General features: G+C 53.2%; 9 protein-coding genes across 9 annotated transcripts; 5 read left to right on the top strand and 4 right to left on the bottom strand.

Annotated features, from left to right (window-relative positions):
• Positions 1–161: 161 nt before the first annotated feature.
• RHO25_001353 (uncharacterized protein) lies at positions 162–1,449 on the top strand (the record flags this gene model as incomplete). Its single annotated transcript, XM_023593963.2, has 2 exons — positions 162–413; positions 475–1,449. The coding sequence occupies 2 exons, from the start codon at positions 162–164 to the stop codon at positions 1,447–1,449; spliced, it is 1,227 nt and encodes a 408-aa protein (XP_023460257.1).
• Positions 1,450–2,380: 931 nt separating this feature from the next.
• On the bottom strand, positions 2,381–3,274 carry RHO25_001352 (uncharacterized protein; the record flags this gene model as incomplete). Its single annotated transcript, XM_023593962.2, has 4 exons — positions 2,381–2,614; positions 2,667–3,066; positions 3,117–3,187; positions 3,239–3,274. 4 exons carry the CDS (start codon positions 3,272–3,274, stop codon positions 2,381–2,383), a joined length of 741 nt encoding a protein of 246 aa, XP_023460256.1.
• A 744-nt stretch (positions 3,275–4,018) lies between these two features.
• On the top strand, positions 4,019–6,272 carry RHO25_001351 (uncharacterized protein; the record flags this gene model as incomplete). The annotated part of the gene is made up of 4 exons (XM_023593961.2): positions 4,019–4,324; positions 4,390–4,737; positions 4,791–5,036; positions 5,097–6,272. 4 exons carry the CDS (start codon positions 4,019–4,021, stop codon positions 6,270–6,272), a joined length of 2,076 nt encoding a protein of 691 aa, XP_023459050.1.
• Positions 6,273–6,858: 586 nt separating this feature from the next.
• RHO25_001350 (uncharacterized protein) lies at positions 6,859–7,610 on the top strand (the record flags this gene model as incomplete). The annotated part of the gene is made up of 5 exons (XM_023593960.1): positions 6,859–6,902; positions 6,970–7,029; positions 7,084–7,299; positions 7,358–7,423; positions 7,490–7,610. The coding sequence occupies 5 exons, from the start codon at positions 6,859–6,861 to the stop codon at positions 7,608–7,610; spliced, it is 507 nt and encodes a 168-aa protein (XP_023459051.1).
• A 1,041-nt stretch (positions 7,611–8,651) lies between these two features.
• RHO25_001349 (uncharacterized protein) lies at positions 8,652–10,270 on the top strand (the record flags this gene model as incomplete). Its single annotated transcript, XM_023593959.2, has 6 exons — positions 8,652–8,735; positions 8,790–8,872; positions 8,938–9,846; positions 9,897–10,018; positions 10,087–10,140; positions 10,200–10,270. 6 exons carry the CDS (start codon positions 8,652–8,654, stop codon positions 10,268–10,270), a joined length of 1,323 nt encoding a protein of 440 aa, XP_023459044.1.
• A 38-nt stretch (positions 10,271–10,308) lies between these two features.
• Positions 10,309–10,854, bottom strand: RHO25_001348 (uncharacterized protein; the record flags this gene model as incomplete). The annotated part of the gene is made up of 1 exon (XM_023593958.2): positions 10,309–10,854. The coding sequence occupies one exon, from the start codon at positions 10,852–10,854 to the stop codon at positions 10,309–10,311; it is 546 nt and encodes a 181-aa protein (XP_023459045.1).
• A 549-nt stretch (positions 10,855–11,403) lies between these two features.
• On the bottom strand, positions 11,404–12,036 carry RHO25_001347 (uncharacterized protein; the record flags this gene model as incomplete). The annotated part of the gene is made up of 2 exons (XM_023593957.2): positions 11,404–11,567; positions 11,634–12,036. The coding sequence occupies 2 exons, from the start codon at positions 12,034–12,036 to the stop codon at positions 11,404–11,406; spliced, it is 567 nt and encodes a 188-aa protein (XP_023459042.1).
• Positions 12,037–12,445: 409 nt separating this feature from the next.
• On the top strand, positions 12,446–14,617 carry RHO25_001346 (uncharacterized protein; the record flags this gene model as incomplete). The annotated part of the gene is made up of 1 exon (XM_023593956.2): positions 12,446–14,617. The coding sequence occupies one exon, from the start codon at positions 12,446–12,448 to the stop codon at positions 14,615–14,617; it is 2,172 nt and encodes a 723-aa protein (XP_023459043.1).
• Positions 14,618–14,884: 267 nt separating this feature from the next.
• RHO25_001345 (uncharacterized protein) lies at positions 14,885–17,209 on the bottom strand (the record flags this gene model as incomplete). The annotated part of the gene is made up of 1 exon (XM_023593955.2): positions 14,885–17,209. The coding sequence occupies one exon, from the start codon at positions 17,207–17,209 to the stop codon at positions 14,885–14,887; it is 2,325 nt and encodes a 774-aa protein (XP_023459048.1).
• Positions 17,210–17,416: the final 207 nt, after the last annotated feature.

Here is a 17,416-nt window from a genome sequence, read left to right as displayed (position 1 = left end):
GAGCTCTGCGGCGGGGTCCTGCTCAACCTCAGCATGGGCCTGGGCACGCGGCGTGTTATTTTGGCCACCATGGTCGCTGGCGTGCAATTGCAGCAGCGACTGTGTGTTGGCCGAAATCAATCGACTCTGTGTGTCTGCCGTTTTGAACTTGCATTGCCGCCATGTCGTTGAGCCTTGTCCTCAAAAGGCCTCCTGTGCCAGCCCTCCGCACCGCAGCTGCCACGGCCAAACGGACATTCAGCACGCCTGTGGATGACTCCTTTTCGCCCATCTCCGCCACCTCTCCGCCCTCCGCCGCCAGCCAGGGAGCATTATGGCACGCAGTCAACGCTCGTGCTCCACGCTACGATTGGACCAAGGATGAGATCCGTGAGCTGTACAACACGCCGCTCATGGAGCTGGCTCACCAGTCGGTATGGCTGACACGATGCACGCACGAAGATCGTGTGCACTTGGCTGATGGCACTGCTGTAGGGTGTTATCCATAGACGCTTCCACTCCCCGTCAGCGGTACAAATGTGCACGTTAATGAACATCAAGACTGGTGGATGTAGCGAAGACTGCTCCTACTGCGCTCAATCCACGCGTTACAACACTGGGCTCAAAGCACAGAAAATGTCGCCGGTCGACGAGGTGCTCAAGGCGGCTCGCATAGCAAAAGACAACGGCAGCACACGGTTTTGCATGGGAGCTGCCTGGAGAGACATGCGAGGTCGTAAGACGAGTCTGAAGAATGTCAAGGCCATGGTGGAAGGCATTCGAGCCATGGACATGGAAGTGTGCGTGACACTCGGCATGATCGACCAGAACCAAGCCGATGAGCTCAAGCAGGCTGGACTGACGGCGTACAACCACAATGTGGACACCTCACGAGAGCACTATCCGTCTGTCATCACGACACGAACCTACGATGAGCGTCTTCAGACGCTCTCGAATGTCCGGAACGCAGGTATCAACGTGTGCTCTGGTGGGATTCTTGGCCTTGGAGAGACGCCAGAAGATCATGTTGGCCTTTTGTATACCGTTTCGACATTGCCAGCGCATCCAGAGAGCTTCCCCGTGAATGCTCTTGTGCCCATCAAGGGAACACCGCTGGGGGATGACCCATCACGCAAGCGCATATCCTTCGACGCAATCCTGAGAACCATTGCCACAGCGCGACTGGTGATGCCAGCAACCATCATCCGCATCGCAGCAGGCCGCACGACCATGAGTGAAGCCGAGCAGATCCTTTGCTTCTCCGCCGGAGCCAATGCTGTTTTCACAGGTGAGAAGATGCTTACCACGGACGCTGTGGGCTGGGACGCAGACAAAGCGATGTTTGAGAAGTATGGTCTGGTACCGATGAAGAGCTTCGAAAGGGGCGGCTTTCGTGAGACGAGTTGGGCCGATGTGAAGCAGTCTATCATGCCAGAGATGTCGACAACCGCTGCGAGTGCTGCTTCATAGTCTTTGCGAGGGCAGAGTGTTGCCGAGTGCATATGCAATCATCTAGAATGCCACATCGGCATGCATAGTGACAACTTCTCGTGCCACGCCTCAACCACCTGCTCGATGACAGCACAGTCAAGTGACCATTCAACGAAAGCTACCCAAGCTACAAGAACAGGAACAAAACAGGTTCAGGAACAGAACATCAAGCGGGTCAGAGCGAACCACCACAACCAGGTTGCACCTGATCGTCCGCCGGGCCGCGTGCCGTGCAGCACGACGCAATGATCCCAGTCGCACATCTTCTTAGTACCGACTCACTGGTAAACATTGATGTGGCTGTGAGTTTCCCAGTTCAGTTGACCTCTGAGAAGGAGCGACGCACTAGGGACCTGCAGCTTCAATCTTACTTACAGAGAGTATATGCAGCCTCGCCGTTGAGCAACACGAAGTTTATGGTCCACTTGATACGATGCGGTGAAGTTGCAGCAGTACATTCGCCATCGTGGCAGCATGGCTCTGGTGGTAGTAGATGCAGGTACGCAATTCACACCGCTTTCATTCTCATACATGCCGATATGTTCGTTGACGTTCGTGTTACTTGTGGCGATCCCACCAGGTCGTCCGACCAGGTTGTTATGGATGCATGGTGACATATACGTGAGCTATATTCGTTCATCATGTCTTGTAACTTGCCCGTGAGATTGGCTGTTTGTTCATGGTACTTGTGATATACCTCTAATATGTATAAGACAGTATGTGAATTGAAGGTATCAATACAAAGTGGCAATCTATTGCCTTGAAAGTCGCAAGTCATTAATTACAAAGAATTCGCTTCAGGTCTGCCAATTTCAACGCCAGGTCTGTGGCTATAGGTGGGGTGTTCCATTATTACTGTTGTTGTTGTTCTTTCTGCCGTCACAAGGGGTATTTCTAGTATATTATTAAATCAGTTGTAAGATGGCGGACAAGGTGCCATGTTTCCATTTGAATAAGAAAGTCCGTGATAGTCGTGCGCTTCTAGGGGCTGATCGAAGGGATGTTGATACCAACGACCAGCATCTTGTGGCATGGTAGGGAGGATTGGCTGTGCGCAGGTATTGTCCGGTATTGATTGCCAGTAGTCGAGCACGTCGGTGACTGGTGTCCACGTTGCTGAGGACGCAGTCTGAGGTGTCTGGGGCTGTCGCATCGTCAGCTTGCAGTTCACTTCACAAGTAATCTCTGACACTTACCGACAAGGAATCGTGGCGATAGATACCATCCGACGATTGTACACATTGATTTGGAATTTGAAGGCCACTTAGGAACGGCTTGGTCGTGTTGGGGCCAACCCATTCGGTGCTGCCGCCATGCTGTTCGAATGGCTTGTACGCGTTGTTGTTCCAATAACATATCGAAGGTGCTGAGATCTCAGGTACCGTGCCGTTGTAGTCTCGCACGCCAGGGTGGCTGTTGGTGGCTAATGATAGTTCGATTGTTGGCTCGCTGGCTCGTCGTTGCGTGTTGTCCGGGAGCGAAGTTGATCTGGCTGAACGCAATTCATGCTCCAGTCGCTGGACCTTTTGTTCGAGGTGGATCAGGTAGTTGCGACGACGCGACTGCTTGATTTGCGAGCCATATGAGCATTCCAGGCTAGTCACTGTTAGTGAAGGTTGTTGATGTAGGAAGAAGGCTCCGCATACCCAATGCTATTGCACTCGGTGCAGCCCAGCTTGCCATTGCATTTCACCTTCCTTCGGCGGCATTGATCACACTGTGACTGTTAGCACTGCTCCCAATGGACGTGGAAGAGAAGTAGACGCACTGCTCGCACCGTTCGTTTCCTTGCTGGAACGTCCATTGTTGTTGGGGCCATATCGATGTCGAGCTGGAGTGATAAGCGATCAAAAAGCGAGTGACAGATGGAGAGTTCGAAGACAGAAAGAGGCGGCTGTCGGTCCTACTATAGCTGCACAGTATCGTGTCGTGGCAAGTCACGCCTACGCTGCGTTATAGCAGCGGTGACCGCCGCACAGGGCTGCTCCCTGTGCGAGATCTCGCTAAGGCGCATGCTCGACAACGTGCAGAAAGCCTCCGCGCCCTCATAACGCTCGTGAAGTGTGGCCGGGCACCCATGTCGTCGATGCCGCGCGCGCCTCAGCACGCAAAGCCACCGACACGCCCGGCCGATCGCAACGATGGCGTCGACTTGCTGTCGCTGCAGGACCGCGCGACTCGCACCCACCAAGCGCGTTGCGCGCACCCGCCAATTTGCGCCTGCGACGGCGGCGTGCCTGGCCAGCGAGCTGCGTCCTGCCCTCCGGCACTCTGAAACACACAGCGCGCTCCTCTCGCCGGTGCCTGGGCGCGAGCGTGGGAGACGCGGACGTGCCGTGGTGCGTGATGATGCGCATTGCGTCCTCCCACGAGCAACAGCACGTCGTCGTCTGCTGCCGCCAAGCCCCCAGCGGGGCCTCTGTCGCGGTGCCACATGACATGCCCCAACGTTTGACGTGCAACCTTCTCAGTGCTATGCTGCACCGGCGACCGCTGGAGGCAGGAGCATGACAAGCACGGCAACAACAGGAATATTGCCTCGCCCAACATGCCGCGCAGCCTCGACAGCGCCCGCGAGAGCTGGCGGGCAGCGGCCATGAACGAGTACAGCTCGCTCCGCCAGCTCAAGGACTCGGTGCGTTTGGACAGCCACGGCTCCATCGCCACGCAAGGCCTGCGCTCGTGCGTGTGGAAGATCTTCCTCCTCTTCGACACGCTCGACCGCGACGAGTGGCAGCGCACCTTGGCCTCGAGTCGCTCCGCCTACAACTCACTCCATGCTCATTTCGTTCTCCCAGCTGAAGATCCCGGCGCTGCTGCCACTGACCTCGACCCGCTGAGTCAGGAGACAGAGGTATAAACCACTTCCGGCAGCTGAGTGCTGGAGCTTATTGTCTGACAGTGGCTAAAAGATGCAAGAATTCAACCCGGCAACGGCTGCACAAGGATGAGGATCTGCGCGCCGAAATCCTGCAAGATGTCGAACGATGTATGCTCGACTACACGCGGGAGCCTGAGACGCAGCGCATGCTGGTGGACATACTCTTCACCTTTTCCAAACTCAATCCCGACATCTCGTACCGCCAAGGAATGCACGAGATCGCTGCCCACTTGTTGTGGGTAGTCCTCGACGATGCAGTTGTCGTGGACAATTCAAGTAAGGCATTGGGAGAGGACAGTATCATCAAGACTGTGTTCGATTTTGAGTATGTGGAGCACGACACTTTCGTGATATTCGCCCAAGTCATGCAAAACGCGAAAACGTTCGTAAGTCTGGTGAAGTGGTTCGTCCCGGCCAGGCACCGGTTAATATGCTGCAGTATCTTTCCGAGGGCTCATCTTCCATCGCCGCACGGAGTCGCCACATCTTCGAAGAGCTCTTACCTCAAGTCGATGGCGCCCTCATGACTCACTTAAAGAGTCTCGATATCGTGCCGCAAGTGTTCTTGATACGATGGGTCAGGCTTCTGTTCGTTCGTGAGTTCGCGTTCGAAGACGTGCTATGCCTGTGGGACGTGATATTCGCCGAGGACCCTTCGCTTGAGCTTGTGGACTACATCTGTCTTGTGAGTCGGCCAAAACTCTCGCAATCTCCACCTCGAAAGTACTGACCCCGAACATCCTAGACTTTACTTTTAAGGATACGATGGCATTTGTTGGATGCTGACTACAATGGCGCTTTGGGATTGTTATTGAAGTATCCTGAGCTTGACAAGGATCTTCCCGCCCAAGTGCTTGGGCTCGACGCCCTATACCTCAAGTCCCATCTCAACCGCGAGGGCGGAAGCTATTGTGTGCTCAAGTATACTGGGAGGCCCCTGCCAGAATCAAATCGCCCAGCCACACCTCCCGCGCTGCAGCGTAACATTACAACATTCTCAGGCATCAACGCGGCGCGTCGAACAGCTCAGCCGCGGCTAGAGGGTCTCCTCCAGACTACTGCTAAGAACCTTTACGCTCAAGGAGGGAAGCTCGGTTTGGGTAAAGCAGTGCGCAATGCCGTGGACGAGGTCCACAAAAAGGCACAGGAGATCCGCACCGCGCAGACGCCAACGCCTCCTCCACGGCGACAGTCGAGAGTGAAGGAGCTCGAAACGCGCAATCAACAATTGTCAGAACTCCTCGGTACCGCTGTGGATGAGCTGTGGGAGTACCAGAGGTCTGTGTCTGAGGCTGACGACCAAGCGAAACATATGGACAATGTGGAGAAGCTCTCTGAGGCCATTGCTAAAGTTCAGCTCATCCAGGTGTACCTTGCGCAGCCCTCTTTGCAACTCGCGGAGCGGTCGTTCCATGCCTATAAGGGAGACGGAGGTGCCTCGCCCAAGAAACCTGCTGGTAACCAGGATGCATCTGAGTCAAAGGAATCGTTGAGCAGCAGTGCCCTAATGCAGGAACACGAGAACCATGATGATCATGTGGCCAACAGCACATCTCTAGCAGATCCAGCCAGCTTCGAGGACATCGTCAACATCGGCCATCCCGGTGATCCATTGTCAACACCGACCGAGAAAGATCTGCATACTCGGGTGCTCGACGATGCGGAACCTCAGGGTACCGTTCGAACCAAGTCGCATCGCTTACGACCTTCCTTGGAGCAGAGCTCGTTCTCATTCATGCTGGGTCAAGTCAATGCTGCTGAAGCTCCCCGGGCATCTCCTTCCGCGAGCGATAGAACGAGTGCATCATTGTTCGGGGATCGTCCTAGCACACCTCGCAAGGCGAACACAGAGAGCAATCGAGCGGACGACGAAGACTTCGATATCCTGAGTCTCAAGCGAGCTAAAGGCGACAGAACGTGAGTAAAGGTCTAGCGGAACGTATCTCATCAGCTTGGTTCCTGGGCCGCTATTCTTCCTGTCCCCATGATTTCGCCTACTCCCAACTGCTCTTTCTAGTGCTGAGAATCACAGCCGATGGTCTCCCGGCTTGTGCTGGCGCTTCAGCTTTGCTGGACATTTCCATTCAGAGCCGCCATGGGGCAGTTGAATAGCTCCAATACTGCCTTGGGCGCATGGCAGGTATTACACGGTCCTCCGTCGCAAACCTGAAGATGTCCGGATCATCGTCGGCTGCTTTCCATACCATGTGGCAGCCTGGGAAGTCAAAGCGTACATGTAGATTTGCTTGCGCGTCAAACGTAGGAGCGAACTATTTATTCTCCACAGCTCAGTGGCATTTGTGCAGTGATCGCAGGTCAAATAGTACCACTGCTCGCGTCCGGCGTCACAATGAACAACAAGTCATGTACAAATTGCGATGCATTTTGTTGATGAGTGAGGTCGGCTGGTGCTCGATCGAGGACGTCGTGTTGAACCTCGGCTTCTGCCTTGGCCGAATTGCTCGACCACATTCAGAGCCTGGTGGTTCAACTTACACAAAACAATCATGTCGCAAGCACTAGGCCTTGACTTGAAAGCAAAGAAGTTGAGGTAAATGGAGATGTTTCCCTACATTGTGCCACAAGAGCCCTCGCTGATGACGCCGAATGTGTTGTAGGAAACGCAGCGATTATGTTTACCTCGAAGACTACCGGTCGCGATGGAACGATAATGACATGTTTCAGTAAGTGCAACAGCTCGTTGATGAGGACTGCGCTGATATCCGAGCCAGCCATATGAATAATCCTATCTACGGCGTCCTCATTGATTCGATTATCAACTCTTATCTCATACAGAAGACTGGGTACCGACCTGGATATTCCGATGATGCTAGCGATCACATAGGACTTGTCGGCTCTTCGTATTGCGACTACTTTGGAGCCTCTCATTATCCTGGGATTGTGGACTGCGGATTGAGGGTGGTTAAAATGGGCAAAAGCAGTTTGATGTACGTCGCATCCCTTCCTCATCTGCTCTCAAACTTGGCTGACTTGGCTGGCTGGCAGGTACGAAGTTGGCATCTTCCAACGAGGCGACGAGGCTGTCAAGGCAGTTGGTGGATTCATCCAAATGTATGTGCCGTGTCTACAAACTCGACGGAAATTTTGCAGAGAACTGACAATGGTCAACAATTCCAGTTGGGTGGATAGGAAGTCCAATCGGCCGACCAAAGAGGGCATCCCGGCCCATGTGAGGAAAGCTCTAGAACCGTTATTGAAAGGGAGCGAACAGGAGTCTGCACCGAAGGGAAAGCTATAGCAGGATTCTGCACGTATAACACGCCACGCAGCGTTCGTTCTGGACTTCTCGTATGCTTTCGCCGTTTACAGCATGTGAACCAAAAGCTTCTACCCTGCCACGCCTCGAAGACCACGATGTTCGCTCCAACAGAACCAACACAGTGGAAGCATATTGATTTGTCAAAAGAGACTCTCAGGGTAGGGGTGGTAGGGCTGGAAATGCAAAGTCGCGTGGTGACCTCTCAGCAACGAGCTGTGCCGCCCGATGGAGTCGATAGTATTCTGGGCAACGCATGTATCGAGGAAACCCGTAAGATTGTCAAGACATACTTTGGCAAACAGGTATACAACGCTTGCCCAATTCGTACGCCGAAACGTTGGAAGGAAAGTTTGATGCTATGGGCGTGCAGCTTGCCGCGATAACGCTCAAACGATAGCTGCAACTTTATCGTTGCTGGCGGTGCATGATGACTATGATTCAGGTGGTTACTGCTTTTGGGTGTTGAAGTGATACGAACGTTTGTGTAGGGTTGTATTTGTGTTGATTCTCACGTGCTCCCTCTGCTGCCGGCGCTTTGAGACGGGACATGTCGAAGCCTCAGGCATGGGCATAAGCAACTGGCTCCTCTTCTCTTCTCTTCATGTTCTCTGCGCGCCGGCGGCGGATCGGCGCCGCGTTGCTGATCGGCATGCGTGATGTCTGCATGTTTGCTGAGCATTGCACAGCAGGAACGTCCAGACATATCGTGCAAGTGGACCTCTTCACCGACGAACAACACACAAAAGCACTTCCTAGCTTCTCATGTCGCTCTTGTGCAGTGGACGGTCGCGTGCTGCTTTGTAGTACAGGACGACGAGGCGGGACGGTTTCTCCGCGTACCTGGCTCCGGCTGCGGCTGTTATCGCCGAAGGTACCTACCTCGCAGGTGACACGCTCACGAGAGCAGCTACACGACACCACACTGCCTCTGTCGTGGAAGACGGGAGTGTCTGGTCGACCTCATATCATCACCATCTCCTATACACTCCCATCCCATTGCTACATTTCCCTGCGCCCATCATGCCGAGTAAAGCAGTGGTCCCGGTCCTCGTGGCCATGATGCTGCTAACCGGCTGCTGCAATACACTTCTAACAAAGCTGCAGGTAAGTGAAGAGCAGGCAATTGAAGCGTACTCGCATCATCTAACATAACTCCAGGATCAAGTCTGCGTGGCCGATTGTGATACAGCCAAACCGAAGCTCTTCGAGAGTCCCGTCCTACAGACATTGCAGATGTTCATGTAATTCCCGCTCCGATATATCAGTTTTCCGAATGCCTGCTTACCATAATCGCCACGAATCGTAGTGGAGAAAGCGGCTGCTGGCTTGTCGTCTTTCTCGCTTACCTCCTGCAACGCCTTCGACAACCGAGCGCGACCACTCCGGTCGACGAGATAGCGTATGAGCCGGTTAATGAAAGAGACGATTCTGAAGTGGAAGACGACGAGCATGATGGCAGCGCTGCCCTGTCTACGTCGCAGACTCTCGTAGACCCTACAAACATCATCGCGAAGCCAGCGTATGACGCGGCCCCAATAGAGCGTGTGCCTCTGCAAGGATGGAAGGTCACCCTCCTCGCTATGCCAGCTATTTGCGATATCTGTGGCACAACATTGATGAATGTGGGACTGCTATTCGTGGCCGCATCTATCTACCAGATGACCCGTGGAGCATTAGTCCTCTTCGTTGGACTCTTCAGCGTGATCTTCCTAAAGCGCCACCTGGGAGCCTGGAAATGGGCCAGTCTGTTCATCGTGGTGCTCGGTGTTGCAGTGGTGGGACTTGCAGGTGTGATTGATCACAAGGACGGCCTTCCTGAGCTACCTGGGGATGCGAACCCTGACAATAACACCGACTTGCGCCTCAAATCGTATGTGTACATTCGTGCGGCAGTGTCAAGTGTTGAACAGCACACAGCGGCGGAATCACTTCTAGGCTTCTTCCTGATCGCTTGCGCTCAAATATTCACGGCAACGCAATTTGTGCTCGAGGAATCGATCATGGAGAAGTACAGCATGGATCCAATCCGTGTTGTGGGCTGGGAAGGAGTCTTTGGATTTATCGTCACACTCATTGGTATGGGGATTCTGCACGCCTTCATCGGCTCTACAGATGCCGGACGAGGGGGTTATTTTGACGCACGCGACGGCTTCTACCAGATGTTCCACCACAAAACAATTGGCATCACCTCGCTTCTGATCATGATATCGATTGGGTATGTATAGTGGCTGTCCCACTCTCATTTGCTCGCTGACTCGTGACCAGTGGCTTCAATTTCTTCGGTCTTTCCGTGACCCGGGTCATATCCGCAACTGCTCGGTCTACTATTGATACATGCCGCACTCTGTTCATTTGGATGGTGAGCCTAGGGTTAGGCTGGGAGACCTGTAAGAATACTCAGCATCTCAAGTTGCGCATTCATTGTGATCTGCTTACCTGATATTTCTCCTCGCAGTCAAATGGTTGCAGGTTGTGGGCTTCGCGCTACTAGTGTATGGTACCGCGATCTGTAAGTGCACCAGACGTATAATCCCTCATTGGTTCGAGCCGCTAATCAATCCCTTCCAGTCAATGAGATCGTGCAGCCACCGACAGTCGCATTCCTGCGACGCAAGCGTCACATTGCGCTTCCGGAGTAGAGCATTTAGCCTCACGTTGTCGCATCTCCGGGGCATGTTCAGAAGCCATGCGCTTTCTGGTACTCTCGATGCAGTAGATCGGCCAAAGCTCCACCAAGGACAACATCGATGGGCGCCCAGTAGCGAACTCCGACCTTGAACAGCATCCGAGCAACCCAGCTCACTCCACCAATGCAAGCACCCACATCGATGTGCTTTCTGACCTCATCTTCGTCCCGTCGAAGCTCTCTATCGTGGCACCACCGAGGAATGAGAAATCTGTACTGGACTCCGGCAGCCTGTGCGGTCCATATCAGTGGTAGCAACACGGCCACGGATCTGTGCATCGCAGTCATTGTCTTGACGTTTCGAAACACCGAGGCGGGCGCTGTGAAGCCGAAGTCGAAAATCTGAGAGATGTGTCGGGCTCCTCCTACGCCCGCAACAAACGGGGCAGCGTCGACCAAGCTAGCTTCAAGATCCATGCGTCTTAGAAAGTGCGGGAGGTTGCCAATGTATTTTGTCGAGCTCTGCCCGATCTCGGGATGCCATTTATTATCGTCCGCAGTCTTCAGATTCCAGAAGAAGAGGTATTGCAAGGCCATGATGCCGTGAAACTTTCATCCGATACGCGCGGGCAAATGCTCCTCTGGCTGTGCCAACTTGCCGTCTGTCACTTGCTTCAATGATAGATTGTAGTAGCATGTTCAAGGGCCAAGTAGTGAAGTGGCTCGTCTATGATGTAGACGTCCAAATGCAGCTAGATCGGCAGGGACAGCTTCCGCCTGGCAGATCCGATTGACCAACGCAACGATTGATACTCCATGTAGTACAGAACAGGTCGCTCAGATGCTCTACGGTGTGCATTGCTGATTAATTGGCCATGCCATGACTTAAAAGGTTGGTTGAACGCAGACCTCAAGAACTAGAAAAGTTATATGGCATTTAGTGAACCCCATTTTACATGGGTCCCAAGCTTTCGATACAGAAGAGCACTCGTCTTTTCTACGTCAACAGAATGTAAGAAGCTGGAATGGCAGATCTGGGCTGATAATTAGGGAGGACGTCGAAATGTTCAATTTTCTGAAGTCACCATGCTGTCGAGCGAGTGCGAGATAAGCCGATGGTATAGCGAAGGCTCGATTTATAATGATCTATAGCTTCTCAGCGAGTACAAAGCCGTACCAGATCATGGCTCCCAAGCCGATCACATTGGAAAGCGACGAGGCACCATGTAGTTTGCCAAAAGACGAATTGAGACGCTGCATCTCGGCTGATTTGGGGCCAGGATCGTAATATCGTTTTCCTTCTCTCGTTTCTGTGAAATATGGTCGTGAGTTTGAATAGTCCTTCGACAATCTTACTATCAGTCCAATTTACATACCTTGATGTTTCCTCTCCTTCATCACTTTCGTCGTGGCGGGTCCAAGAACAAGTAGGTTCAAGAAGCTGGTGGCGAACATTGCGAAAATGGGGGCAAAGGCTGTCCATCTGTGCTCTTCCTCCAGGAGGCCTGCAAGTCCAGAGTTTTGCCTCGCGACTGCTCCACCGGCTGCAGCAATTTTCTCACCTGGCCATGTTAAAGCGAGGACTAAGGGTAGTGCTGTCTGGAAGGTGAAGTATGGAGGAAAAATGGCTTGCTGCAGGACACTGAATGATGGTCGTGGAAGAGCCTTGAATGCGACAGGTCCGGCAAGGAAGGTCTGGAAGATGTTGGAGCCAAGGAGAGTGCCATATGTGAGGATATGGTAGGCCTTAGGATCGGAAAGGGAGCTGACTGGTGCCATTTTCAGTTATTCTATTTCGTGGTGTCGATGAGAGTCGAGCGATGGCAAACAGAGCAAGTGCGAATATGTATCGATATCGACGATGACCTCATCACGTATGCACTGTCCATAAAGTCATGCTCGTCATGCTAGAACCCATAGCCTCAGCAACAGTTTCATGGACATTCAAGTGCAATCTGAGAGCTGCCCGAGTGCCATGAGAGACATTACTGCAGGCAGCATAGGATCAAGGCCAACAACATGCTGCCTTCAGAAGTATTCGGTCACGTGGTGTCGTGAGGAGCCGAAGTTCGGCCGGTCTGGCGACTGCCTCGCGACGCGTCTGCCTGACAAACGGGCGACAATTCACTTTCTCAAAACGTGATGTGATCCAGTTTCGCGACAGCTCAGCTCTGCTGATACGACAAAGATGGCGTCTAAGGAGGCGACTGTCTATATCATCGATGTCGGCAAATCCATGGGCGAGACCAGCCATGGCCGCACGCAATCGAACCTTGACTGGGCTCTGGAGTACTTTTGGGACAAGATCACAGCAACGATCGCAACTGGCCGTAAAACTGCCATGGCCGGCGTGGTCGGCCTCCGGACCGAAGAGAGTGAGAACGATCTCGCCGATGATGAGAATTACCAGAATGTCAGCGTGCTTCATGGCATCAGCCAGCTATTGATGCCTGACGTTCGACGGTTGCGAGACAAATTGAAAGTGAGCAATACCAAAAATGGTGATGCCATCGATGCTTTGGTTGTTGCTGTTCAAATGATCAACGAAACATGTAAAAAACTGCAATACATTCGGAAGATTGTACTTATCACCGACGGCCGCGGTCAGATGGAAGTCGACATGTTGCCTGAGATCAAAAAGAAGATTGTGGAAGACAAAATCGATTTGATTGTGCTGGGAGTCGATTTCGATGACCCTGAGTATGGCTACAAAGAAGAAGAGAAGTCCTCTACCAAAGAGGAAAACGAAACTATATTGCGAACATTCTGTGAAGACTGTGATGGCACCTTCGGCACCATGTTGCAGGCCATTGACGAACTTCAAATGCCAAGAGTCAAATCGACCAGACCAGTGGCCGGTTATCGAGGTGTCTTGACGTTGGGAAACCCAGAGCTGTACGAGGATGCCTTTACCATCAACGTGGAACGATATCCGAAGATCATGAAAGCAAGTGTACCAAGTTCGAGCGCTTTTGTCGTGCGACAAGGCTCGAGCCAAAGTTTTGCGACCTCACAGAACACCGACGAAAGCGTTGCAGAGAACGATCTCTCCGCAGTACGAATGGCTCGCACATACCAGGTCCAAGAAGACAGTGCTCCTGGCGGCAAGAAGGATGTCGAGCGAGACGAGCTCGCCCGTGGATACGAATATGGGCGCACGGCAGTGCATATTTCAGAGAGCGATCGCAACGTAACTACTTTCGAAACACTACCTGGTTTGGACGTTATTGGCTTCGTCCATAAGGACCAATATCAGCGATATCTCGATCTGTCACGCGCCAACATGATCGTCTCGAAGAAAGCTGACGAGAAAGCTTCCATGGCACTATCCTCTCTCATTCATGCATTATACGAACTGGACTCCTATGCTGTCGCTCGATTTGTTGCGAAGGAGAACAAGGAACCGCGGATCCTCTTGCTGACACCTAACATCGAGCCTGACTTCGAGTGCCTGTACGATGTAGAACTGCCTTTCGCAGAAGACGTCCGTAACTACAAATTCCCTCCACTCGATCGAGTGGTGACAGTGTCCGGAAGATCGCTGAAGGTGCATCGCAACCTGCCGAACGACGATCTCATGGACGCTATGAGCGAATACGTGGACAAAATGGATCTGTCTGCATCCGCAACGAATGAAGACGGAGAAACTGTCGAGTATGGAGCACCCGACGACACATACACACCAAAGCTGCATCGTTTGCAGCATGTTATTCACCACAGAGCCATCTTTCCCGAGGCCGACCCTCCCGATGCACGTCCTGTCATTCTCAAGTACTCCCAACCTCCCGAAGACCTCATCAAAAAGGCGACGCCTGCCCTTGAGCGAGTGATCAAGGCCGGAGAGGTGAAGAAAGTACCGCCCAAAGCTCGTGGCAAGCGATGGAGTCGAAAGGAGACGTCAAAACCACTCTCAGATCTCGACGTCGCTGCTCTGCTAGCGCAAGACCCCAGGAGGAAAAGCAAGCGCATCGATCCAAAGAATGCCATCCCGGAGTTCATACAAATGGTGGAGTCAGCCGATGGCCTCCCGCAGTTCGAAGAGGCTTGTACGCAGCTCAAATTCATCATCTACGACTGGATCAAGCATTCCGTCGGCAACATGGCTTATGGTCGTGCGCTCGAGGGCATTGGAGCCATGAGAAAGGCATGCGAGGATATGGAGCACCCGGGCCCCTTCCACAGCTTTCTCGTGGAGCTCAAGCAGAAGGCATTGGGTGGAGAATTGGGTGGGGATAGGAAAGCGATGTGGTTCAAGGTTCGACAGGCCAAAATGCGGCCGCTTTTGAAGAGCGAGTGTCAAGGCAGTGATTACACTGAGGAAATGGCGAAGAAGCTCATGTTACCTCAATTAAGCGACTGAGTTGTGGCTAGAGTGCTGAGGAGTGGTTTTCGAGGGTATGTGCTTTCGCAGATTGCGATGGCCACCGATGAGCGTATGAAGTTGCTAGGAAAGCGTGGTGGCTACAGAAAAGCTGGTGTAATGAGAATCACGAACAGAGTTCCTGCCAGCTCATTCCACGCTCAACGCTCGCATCCAAGAACGGCGCGGGATTACATTAGCAGTCATGAACTCCACAGAGGGAAGTGGTTTCATTAGCGAGTCGATTGACGAATAACTCGAACTTCATCAACCTGGCGGTTGGCTAATCTCAAATGCGGTGTGAAACTCCTCCTCTGAACATGAGCCATGGCCTGCATTTTCAGCAACATCCATCTCTCCCGGCCTGCTAGGCAATTCGTGAATCGTATCAGTCATTGACGTGCCATCGTCACCAACAACCTGCTCCGCTACACCCATATCCCTTCCACCGTGTTGTTTCTTTAGAGCACTTCTGTCGAAACGGGCCTGCTTTGGTTCATCTCCAAAAACACTCTTCTTGGGCTTCGGCCTCGTACGGACGCTGGTCTCCAGTCGCGTGATCAATCGGTCGATTGCGGCCTTGAGCTCTTGACGTCGAAGATGAGTGGCTTCATGTTGGATATTAGCCTTCATGTACCCCAACTCAGAAACGATTGCATCTATTTTCGAATTGTGGGTTTTTGCTGCCGCACACAGCTTCGGTAACTGAGTGAACATGCCTGTTGCTTTGGTATCGGATGCCTCGGGCACAGGGTGTAGGACGTTGTAGTCGGTGAACCCAGCAGAGATGGCGATGTCCAGGACTTCCACTAGCGGTACTAGGAGATCATAATCGGCCGAGTCTCTGATCTCGAACTCTTTGTTGGTTCGGAGTGTCTGGGTGATGCAGGCCAGCCAGTCCCGGCCGCCAACAGTGACTGAGTCACGATTTTCTGACGGTATGAGCACTCCAAGCGCGAGCCTCCGGCGAATGTCATATGTACGCTTGGTGCGGCTGGGCAGTGACTGTATGAGGCAGCAACGGAATCGAGGCGTGATACTTTCGTCAGTGTCATGAAGCATGCTGAGCGCGCCTTGTACGAGTCTCTCGTAAGATTGCTCCGAGATCGACTCGAGCAAGTCTTCGATGCAGCTTCCCAGAGCGAGCGACAGTCCGAGGTCTCTCCTCACGTGTTCATCCAGATTCATCATTGACATATCAAGGAAAGCCTCGAGAGTCTTTGATGGTTCTGCTTCGGGCACTACGCTGTCAGAAGCTGGCGCACAAAAGGTTGCAACTTTCAGTACGTGCTTCAGGCCCGCTGGAACACCGCGCTGAACGGGCTCCGTATATTTGTTCTCAAAAAGAGAACGAGTCTTGTACATTGATGACACCGACGCTATGGTATCAGATACCGAGTTGTGAGATGTGCACGATACTCTAAGTATCTCGACATAGGCCTCGCACAACGCCTCATTCTGCTCATGGAGCAATTGCTGTGCCATCCAATTAGTTATCGCCATGGGCAGCGGATAATGTGCAGCCATCTCAGCGGCAAAGCCTGACATACAGGCCTGCTCCCGGGAAGTGTCCGTAGCGTACAGGCTGCTCCAAGGCTCGTTCGGTAGGCACTCCGTTGGAAACGGGACGTCATCGAACAGCGGTGCAGTGTCCAGAAAGAAATGGTATGTGTCGGCCGCTTGTAATGCCTCCACGCGCTGCAGTGCCTTGAGCCTTCTCTCGCCGTCTTCATCGTCGCTTGCATACTCCAGCATGGTTTCCGCGTCGACCTTGTTGTTCAGCCCCAGTATCGCTTGTCGCTCGGCCTCCTCGTCACGCTTCTTGGAATCCTCCAGTGCCTGTCTCATACTAGCAATCGCTGCTTCAGACTCCTTCATCCGCTGTCCTTCGCGGATCAGCGATGCGAAACTGTGCTTGTACACCTTCTTCGGAGGGGACTGCGGGCGTGTCTGGTCGAATCTCTTCTGCCTGTCGCGAGCAGACAATTTCTTGACCGCAGGAGTCTCCTTGGCCTCTGGGGACAATTTTCGTCGCTTGGCGAAGAATGTGCGCGGATCAGCGAGCTCTTCGCCGCTGCTGTCATCACTCATGTCGGAGTCAGAGTTCGCGACTGCCTGCACGCCATCTTTGACAATTCGCCGTGAACTGGAGGTGGACGCACGCAGCGTGCTTGATGACAAAGACGAAGGTACATTGGTGGCTGCAGCCGTCGCGGTGGTCGTCGAGGGCAAGTTCGATGTGCCGGAGGCATTGGGAGACGATGCGGAGATGGACTTGGTCCTGTCGGCGCGAGGACTCGCATTTGGTGATTGCGGCGATGAAGACCTCGAGATCACCACGCCTGAGGCAAGCCGTCGCTTGGGCGAGAGTACAAGAGGCGAGCGGTAGGGAGAGTCCGGGGTGGGCGTGATGTTCGTTGTGCCATCAATGGGATTGACATTGTATTTCGGCGGGGATTTGCTGGGCGATGCGACGACAATTTCGTCCTCCACGATATTGTTGTCAGGCCTGCGTTCCGGAGGGATCGTGAAGCGTGAGAAGAAGGACGTGATTTTCTGGCTGCCCGATGTATCGTTCTTTTGCAGTGGCATGGCGTTGTTCGCTGCATTGAAGCAGCAGCAGTGCAGTGCGGGCAACGCGTAACTCCGAGACGCGACTAAGCACGCGTTGACTTAGCGCGGGCGGGATGGGCCGGCAGTCAAAATAGTGTCGACACGGACACGGGATGTTCAGGGCTCCCGCTGCATAAAAAGCACAGGTGGCCTTGTGCAGCCATGGCCGGAGGGCGCACGCCGTGT

Source organism: Cercospora beticola, chromosome 1 (genome assembly GCF_033473495.1).
Source record: "Cercospora beticola chromosome 1, complete sequence".
NCBI classification, from domain to species: domain Eukaryota; kingdom Fungi; phylum Ascomycota; class Dothideomycetes; order Mycosphaerellales; family Mycosphaerellaceae; genus Cercospora; species Cercospora beticola.
This window is presented reverse-complemented; position numbering and strand designations above follow the sequence as displayed.